This window comes from Anarrhichthys ocellatus, unplaced genomic scaffold (assembly GCF_004355925.1).
Source record: "Anarrhichthys ocellatus isolate YVR2014 unplaced genomic scaffold, GSC_Weel_1.0 scaffold13, whole genome shotgun sequence".
Classification (NCBI taxonomy): Eukaryota; Metazoa; Chordata; class Actinopteri; order Perciformes; family Anarhichadidae; genus Anarrhichthys; species Anarrhichthys ocellatus.
The window spans coordinates 4,976,844-4,986,124 of NW_022280043.1; the positions used below are offsets into that span (position 1 = coordinate 4,976,844).

At 41.4% G+C, this 9,281-nt stretch overlaps 2 protein-coding genes across 2 annotated transcripts in view; both read left to right on the top strand.

The window, feature by feature from the left end:
- dbpb (D site albumin promoter binding protein b) overlaps nt 1–6,322 on the top strand; it is a 9,230-nt gene extending 2,908 nt beyond the window's left edge. The window contains exons 4-5 of the mRNA XM_031853477.1: nt 2,677–2,927; nt 3,953–6,322. Coding sequence (XP_031709337.1) covers nt 2,677–2,927; nt 3,953–4,168 — 467 coding nt within the window. The 3' untranslated portion in view covers nt 4,169–6,322. The remainder of the gene's footprint in view (nt 1–2,676; nt 2,928–3,952) is intronic.
- A 903-nt stretch (nt 6,323–7,225) lies between these two features.
- Nucleotides 7,226–9,281, top strand: part of ntd5 (ntl-dependent gene 5) — an 8,938-nt gene continuing 6,882 nt past the window's right edge. Inside the window, exons 1-3 of the mRNA XM_031853289.1 lie at nt 7,226–7,325; nt 8,398–8,532; nt 8,840–9,031. Of these exons, the coding sequence (XP_031709149.1) occupies nt 7,259–7,325; nt 8,398–8,532; nt 8,840–9,031 (394 nt within the window). The 5' untranslated portion in view covers nt 7,226–7,258. The remainder of the gene's footprint in view (nt 7,326–8,397; nt 8,533–8,839; nt 9,032–9,281) is intronic.

A 9,281-nucleotide genomic window follows, 5' to 3' on the forward strand; every position in this document is an offset into this window, starting at 1 on the left:
GAGAGAGAGAGAGAGAGAGAGAGAGAGAGAGAGAGAGAGAGAGAGAGTGAGAGTGTGGAGTCTTTGCGGTTGCGTGTCTTTAAATCTCTCCCCACTTCACACGCCACAGCCATGTGTGCGCGTCGGTACACGTGCCGAGGCTAGTGAGTACTGGAGTGAGAGAACTAGAGGCAGGGCCAGTAGACACGGAGGAGGAGCCCACAGGAGGAGGGACATGCAGAGCAACAGGAAGAGTTTCCCCCCGTGCTGCTGGACTTCAAACGGGAACATTTGATCACAGATGAATGACATTAAGTGCACTGATATCCAGAGGAGAATTTTATGCCGCGTGGGATGTTGACGCAGGACATTTAGGTGACAAAGTGCATGTTTATAGACGCTGATAATGCATTTATATCGCATAATTAATGTCTCATGCGTTTGGATGATAATCTCTTTATATTTAACTCTTGAAATAATTTGAGATTACAACTACAAAAACATATAATAGAAAATTAGCATAATGGATTGAAAGTGGAGAAATGATAGTTTAACATTGTGTGTGTATTATTATGCGGCTGAGATGACTGAAGTTGAGCAAATCATTTTCTCATCAGCTCTCCCAAAGCTTGAAACTTAAAAAGCTGTGTTGTAATCGGCAGCATCATAAAGGTGCCCACCAACCAGCTGCTTCACAAATGTTAAACGGAGCGACACCTAACAACCTATGACTATGTAAGGTACCTAAGCAGGAGCAGGGCTGCTGTTAGCCTTCACAGCAGCCCCGGGGCCCTCGGCCTCAGGAATGCTATTGTACAAGTGCAGAAATGTGTGCAGTCACATATTTGACTGTTTCTTGAAAAGCAAAAGTCTCTCTGTTCTCTCAAGGTTAAAAGACACGTGGACAAAAATGCGCCAAATCAACTTTGTACGGCTGCGTTCCAGAGCTTTTCAAAGAGCAGGGAGAGGCTATGTACCACAGGAGGGCTGAGGGTTTGCACGCTTTCATTCCAACAAAACACGACACCAGGCGGTTGCACTGACTAGTTCCTGCTGTCGGGTTTATGCAGCATTAATCATTACAATCTTGTGGTTTAGAGGAAAAGCGTGCATCAGTTCTGGCCTCTGTGGCACTTGGTTGCGGACAGTATCCACACTCAAAGATTCGGTGTTTGTTTAGACCCGCTGATTATGTGTTCTGGGACATGCTTGACTTCATCTTGGTGAGTGTGAAAGCACTCTTTAATTTGTTTTGCTGTCATTGTGAATCATGGGAATATCATGAGGGAACACCTGTTGTGAAAACATTATTATACAGCCATTAGTCATGTGATAGCTGCTCGTACATTACAGATCTACAGATAGCATGTTTAACAGGTGACAACACATATCATAGATAGAGGCGATGCTTTTGTTTGCCTGTAAACGTAAAGTTATTTTGGGCCTTAAAACCAGATTGTGTACTTTTTATTGTTTGTTTGTTTCCACATAATAAGACTGTATTAACTATCAGCTTTGTGGGATTAAAGGCAGACAGGTTTCGTTAGGACTGTGGTCACTTGTCAGGCCGCAGTGCTGTGGAGCGAGATAACAATGCTGACTTAAGTTCTCTGTGTTTGTCGTGGAATGTAACAGTTCCTTTAGACAGATTGAATAATTTAAAGGCTGTTCTTGTTAATAGTTGGACTTATCAGATCAATCTTTAGGTTAACACATATCCCTGTGAGATATGGGAACAGTCGATGGAAGATTTTGGCTTTTATAGGGAAGCAAAGTCAGTTTGAGTGAGGTGCATTGGGCCTTAAAGGGGGTGGGTTGAGGTATTGCCCTATACTGGCCCCACTTAAAGAAACTGGTTTTGAGGGGAGGGGTAGAAAGTTACATAACATTTCCACTTTTAGATTTCTCTTTTGCTATTAAGTTCTGGATGTTGGCTTTAGTCTACCAGCATTTGCAGTATTGATTCATAATAACAGCCAATATCATGCACCAGTTGAATTAATAGAAGATACTATTATAATAGATGATTATGTGTCAGTTTGACAAAGCACTGGTTTCCACTGTACATAGGATCACCAGGAACATCAAGACCATAGTGACGCTTTTGTTTTAGCAGCAGTACACACAAGGACAGGTTTGGGTTATGGTTTTATTATATTATGACAGTTTGCTGGTGTGTAGTGAATCATATGTATATCAGTGATTCTTTGGACTAACCTAGGGTGCAGTACTTGATATAAAAGAGTTTAGGTCGAGATAAAATGATGTGTAATGGAATAGCCAGAGCTTTTCATTGACAGTATCTCTCACTACAACAAGTAGCTCCTTTATATCTGTTTATCTGAATGCTACAAATACGATGTATTATACTATATAATTCTGTGTACTTTCAGGGTAAATCCCCAGAATATTCTCTAAAGACAACCGTGTCCCTGAAAACCTTACTGTCCATAAAAGCAGTTTGAAAAACATCCTCAGGCAAAGGAATGTTGTTTGTTGTTTATAACAGGAAGAAAGTAGCTCTCTGCTTCCACCTGGTGGTCATTATGATGAAATGCTGCATGTGTTTTTACTGCTGTCTGAGTAGGCCGCTGTCATTAGCTGCTCTGTTGAAGTTTGACAATATTATTGATTTCAGGACAGATGTATTTCAGTGAAAAGAAAGTAAAACAAGATTGTTCTTCTCTTTGATTGCAGGGAGTCAGACCAGTATGAATGACTCCTGTGAGTCTCCTTCTTCTTCCTCCTCGTCCTCCTGTCCACCTCTGCTGACACCCACGGACAGCGGTCCAGATGGGATCGGCATGTACGACATGGATTCTTCGGACATGGATATGTCTGGCCAGCCGAACTACGACCCCAGGAGGCACTCCTTCAGCGAAGAGGAACTCAAGCCACAGCCGATGATTAAGAAGGCCCGCAAGATCCTGGTGCCCGAGGGCTTGAAGGTGAGTGCAGTCTGAAGTCTTCGCTGCAAATTCAGAGCCGTGGTGGTCAATTTTATTAGGTATTCGGTCATTTAAATGAATTTATTCTAGGTTTTTAAATCAAATTGATCGAAATAATAACTTTTATTTGTACAGCACCTTTCACAAGAGCTGCAGCCCAAAGGGCTTTACACAGAACAACATGGAAAAAATAAATTTAAATAGTTTTATAAATATAATAAGAAATTGAATACGTGCATAACATAAAATGGATAATAAAACCCACTGAACAATAATACTACAATCAGTATCCATATTTGCAGGATGCATACATCAATACATACTGCAGACGCTCCAAGCGGTCTCCGTTCTCTTCTACTCTGTTCTTTTCCATGTCTGTGTTGCAGAAATGCTTATTTTGTCATACCAACAATCCAAAACCCAAACATAATTAACTTATAAAGACACATCAAAGAGCAAATCCTCACATTTCAGAAGCTAGAACCATCTTTTTTTTCCTTGATTGAAAACGACTAATCCTTATAGCTCTAATTCTAAGGTATACAATATTTAATTCATAATGTAAGAGCAGAAAGTACTTACTTGAGGAACCTTTTTTTTTTAAATCAAAAATAGGCACATACAGAGGGGTCTAGGTGAATATTTTGCACGTTTTCAAAAAAAGCACGACATTTCAAAGAAGCAGGTTAGTAACAAAAGAGCAACAAAATAGACTTTACAAAATAGAAATAACATCAATAAAACACAGTACTGACCAAACTCTGAAGATGAAGCATGTGAAAGGAACATGTCCCACACTCATTCATGGCCAAACGCCCACGTTACCAAAAACACGTAAGCAGCGAGGCTGCACAAGAATACTACACGCTTCTTAAGAAACAAGTCTGACCATTCATTGATTATTCTGTTGAAGTAGCACTACCCTAGTAATACCGTAATCCTCTGATCAAACAAGGTAAATCAAATGATAGGATCAAATTGGCAGATTAATAATCAAAGTGCTGTATTTTTCCATCCTCTTTTAGGATGATAAGTACTGGACCAGGAGGTATAAAAACAATGAAGCAGCAAAGCGTTCCAGAGATGCTCGCCGTCTGAAGGAGAACCAAATATCCGTGCGAGCCGCCTACCTGGAGAGAGAGAACGCCACCCTCCGACAGGAAGTGGCGGAGATCCGGAAGGAACTGGGCCGCTGTCGCAGCATCCTTAGTAAATACGAGAACCGTCTCGCTGACCAGTGATGAAGACGTGGAGCAAAATCAGAAAGAGGAGGAATATAAGCTGGATTAAATTTAAGACTCTGAATTCTTGGGGTGGCACGATGGACAGAAAAATGGTGATGATGATGATGATTATGATGATGAATGTAAAAGACAAGGGGAAGATTTGTGTATTGAAGCTCAGGTGTCTTGTTTCGTTGAGGTGTCAACTCTTAAAAGTGAAAGATGGAGAGAATAATTTAACAGATGAAAAGATGTGACTTTTAAGAGTTTTGTTATTGGAGAATTGTATATTTTTATAATACTTAAGAAAAATTAGAGGGAGAGCAAATTTGGAGAATAATTTTGTATATTTTCTACATAGAGACGGGAGAAAGCTATGGTAAATATCTTTTTATTATAGATGAGTCAGGAGACGTTTAACAGGTGGTCAGCCATCGATGGGTATTTTTCGACTTGATTATTATAGTCAGGATGCAGCAGCAGGGGCGAGGACGCATGTAACAATTGTAATATAGAGAGCAAAAATTATCTTATAATCGTATAGTTCAACATTTTTGTGGATTTTATTCAAGCACTTAATTTTCTTCCTGTTATGTTTCTGTCACTGGGAATGGGCATGCTGAAGAGAGAGAGAGACAAGAGGAGACACCATGTAAACACTCTGTTTCAATTGATCGACTTCATCCTTTTTTTATTAACTTTCTCAACAATATTATTTCTGTGTACTTTAAGCTGAACTTTATGCGATTGGTACATCTCTCACGAGTCCATACTTTTATCTTTGACTCTATCTCCTTTTCTCTATCCCCGTTTGAGTGCTTTACATCCACTCTGGTGTCTCGTCGTACCTCACCTAAGCCGGTGAAAGCCTGTTTGTGATGCCCCGGGTAACTCTGCTCCCTCTTGATCCTCTCTTTTGAACTGTCGGGACGTTTCTCTTCCTCTGTTTCTATATCCAACTGCTCTATTTCTGTCCGCTCTCACTTACAGCCAATCCCCTCACAGTTATGTGCGAACTCTTCCCGTAACATTTTGTCCCCGTGTCTCTCTTGTACCTCGGCGGTACACAGAGTAGTTCAATCTCGGTGTTTGTATTGCATCCTAAAATAGTAATCAATCTTCCCAGTCAAACGCACATCGTTACTTTACTGTACTTTATGAACACACTTTGATTAGCATTGTTATGGGGGGAGAAATGTTGTATATTGGATAGGCCTATACTATTTTGTGTATTTGATGTATTCCAGGAGATGGGTTCAAAACCCCCGTTGAGTGGAATGGTGTTAATTTCTCAGATTTCTGGGAGAAATAAAAGCCAAAATTTCCTATATTGATCCACAAAGCTTGTTGCTATTTAGTGCTTTTTTTTCAATACTGCTCCTTCCTTACTGTTTACTCCTTTTATTACTCTTTACTTTTTACTGTATCTAAAAAAATCTCTGTGTATCCACAACACCTACACATGGAGCATGGTGCACTATGTTCCTGGGGAAGGATGACTAGTGATAGAGTGTGATTTTAATCCCCTTAATGACCATGATGAATAGTTACCATTAGTGGTAGTATTACTGTTATGATTATGATGATTATCCCTCTTGTTGTTGCTGTTCTATATTATTGAATGATTTTCTTTCTTTGGATGAACGTGATCTGTTGCACCTTGAAACACCTTTGATCTTCATTGTTCCTCAGAAAGACTATTCAAATGAAAAAAAACAACAACCCTCAGTCTGCTCTTTGCATCCTGTCTCAGACCTCCAGACATTACTCACTTCCACTACGGACACTACTGCCACCGTGGTTTCTTTGACCGTGGATTCCAAAAGCGTGGCTCAATAACTTGAACATGATATTCATGCAGACTTACTTTACCTTTTGTGATGACCTCTTCTGTTCTCCAGCGGTGTACGGACTATGCACACTTATCAATATGCTCCTTGTTGGTTTATTTCAGCCTTTATCACCTCAATCAGTGATTGTTTGCTCTCCCAACAGGATTTAGTCTAATATCCTCACAGATGTGGTTGGTAAATCTTTTAGTGACTCTTATTGAACTACAACTGCCCTGCTGCATCAGTGGTGTACATGGTGTCCAGCCCACTCGGTGCTGGTTATTTGGATGTAGTCAAGATTTTTCCAAAAACACCAATAAAAGATTGTTCTCATTCACTACTGCTTTGCTTGGCTCTGCTGTTTCATCACAATGTTATTGTTTTTTGTGGTTCTGAAAGCTTGTGTGCCGGCATATTGAATTAAAGCCAAGTGTTTACGGAGAGAATAGGCAACAGATGTCACATTTCAGGAGGAATGCTGTTTCAATTTATCAACTTAAGCTTGATAAGCAAACTATGATATGAAGTGAAATGTCCCCAGACTTGTTTTGATGTTTGTTCACATTGTGTTCATTCCTTTGATAGACAAAGCAGACCAAATGTGCATTCTTGCCCAACAAATGCAACGCTACTTCCCTTGAAGATAACATTTCTACTTGCAAATTACATTGTAGTACAAAATGTGAACCATACTTTTGGTGTTTCATTTTTACCTCTTTACTTAAGATTTCTGTAAAATGATGTATATATATTTTTCTTCCAGAAAGAACAAAAAAAAAATAATAATTCAAATAAAATTCAAATAGTACCCTGAAATGAAATGCACTCAATGTTTAGCACAACTCAGATTCATTCCCTGATAGAGTTAGAATACTTAATTATGAAGAGGGTATTATTACAAAATCAGTGTGTACTGGCATCAATTAAAGAACTGAAGATACAAGTCACACCCGGCTGCGATGTTGGATGCGTATATAGGAGAGCATCAACTTCCTCTGTTGTTAACATTCCCTGTTTGTTTACTGTGTGTGTGTGTGTGTGTGTGTATGTGTGTATGTGTGTATCATCCCTTTTATCTTATAATTCAACAGAAATGGGTGAAAGGTCCTTCAGAGTGGAATTTTCCCCAATTCTCTCCTCCTCAACGCAAACCAGATGTGGGCTCTTGGCTGACCCCCCCCCCCCCCCAACCTCCCTCCCACCCTTTGTTCCCCCTTCCTTAAAATGCTGTGTCTGCATGTCCCTCCCTCATATCGTCTGAGGCCAGGCTTCAAGGATGGACTGTGCACTGCTGCTGCTGTCCCTATGGGCTCTGACTGGAACCGTGTCCCCGCAGGCTCCAGGTAAGCCCTCTGACTCCAGCCGTCACTCACACCTGGGAGAGCGCTGAGCCCTGCATACACAATGAACACAGCTGGACTATCACCAAATACTCTGGACTTTCTCTCTGCATGCTTTGTTGCTCTGCAGATTCTATTTGAATGTAAAGACCATCATGTAAGGGCTTGGGACTGGGCAAAATGTTATAGTTTGGATTGCTAATACCATACAATACATGGGTAAGTCATTTAAGTATGTTTTCTGTGTTTTTTGTTTTCGTCGTTTACTAATTATGGGATGCTTGATCTGTGTTGGATCATTGGCCTTTCACACACCCTCAAAAGTGAATCTGGGACCTCTATAACACCGGTTTCATGATGTGCAGTAACTTTTTCTGTTTCTAATATCATAACCGCTGCACGTATGTACTGTACACTATGTCTCCATGCTGTTCTGGGATGATCATGTGTGCATTAGCACAGCACGCGTGTGTTTGTGGTCACATGGCTTTGTGCAGAGTGAATACAGTAGCACACATGTTTTCATTCTAAGAAATGAATACTGGGGAACCCTTCTCTCCCCCTTCTCTCCCCCTCAAATTTTCTGTACATTGAGGGTGTGTCGATGTTGGCAACGTTACAATGTAAAATAAGTGGGGAATTAGTTTCTGTGGTATGTGATGGAATACGTATGTAGAAGTGAGGGGAAATGAGGAGGGGTTACAGATCACTCCTATGCACTGATCCTGTTCAAATATGAGTTACATTTTTGACAAAGTTACATATCTGAGAAAACACACTAAAAACTATTCGCAGAAGTAAGGCAACGCTCTCACTTTCCTGAAAAATAAAAACACGATAGCCGTATGGTGAAGAGCAACGAAGCCTGCCATCTAACTACTTACTCATCTGGCAACCTGGGTGGCAAATGTTTGCCCGGCCACCCACACTGAATTCACTTTCCTTCAAACAGAAAACAAAGCAGAGTTGGCAAACAAAATCTCATTAGAGCCCTTAGCGTTTTACGAGGGGCCCATAAATGGAGTAGAAGCAAACAAAGGAACAATCACTGTGATGGTGTGTGGTATCACAACAGGGTTGTGTCCGGATAGACTTCTGGGAGAGGAGAGCAGGAGGACGTGTCCTCGGCCCTGCAAAGCTGACGGAGACTGTGGCAACAAGCGCCAGTGCCTGTGTGACGGCCAGTGTGGTCTCAGCTGTGTGGCTCCAGGTAACTATTTGTATGCATGTGTGTCTTCAGTTGTCACTGTGAACACTATTGTGGGCTCAGTCATTAAAAGTGTGTGCGTGTGTGTGTGTGTGTCTAAACGCAGCTGTGGCAACATACATCTGTGTGTGTTTTCCTGGGGAAAAAAAGCCTTGGTCGTGCACAAAATCTGGGCTCAGAGTGTCAGTGCTGAAGCAAAGCTTTGTATTATGCCTGCGCGTTGTAATACAGCCTCATTAGTGTCCTTTTAACAACCCAGCACATTCTGAGATTGTCTCTCCTCCCTCTGGATTGTCTCTTTTCTCCTCAGGTCGAATTTGTCCCTGGCCTCTGTCCCCCAGTGACAACTCAGAGGCTCGTCTCCTCTCTCCCACTCACTCCTTTTCCGCCCTGCTCGAGGTGCGCTGCAAGCCAGGATTCACGTTGCCCAACGGCTTGGATGCCACTATTCGCCGTTGTCAAGGTGACCGACAATGGAGCGGGGATGAGCCCATCTGCACAGGTGGGTTTGAGTTCAACAGAGAAATGTTCTCTCTCGCTTCATGTCAGGTTCATAAAAGTGCTGCTGTGGTATTTGTTACTTTCTCAAATGTAATATTGTGTCTCTGTTCTGTAACGGAAGCAGCAGTCATACTGCATGTGTACAGTTTATGAGTTTAGGTCGGTGATGTGGGCGAGGATTAAACGTGGCTTTTATTGTGATTTTGTGTTTATGCAAGGTACTCAGACAGAGAGAGAGAGAGAGAGAGAGA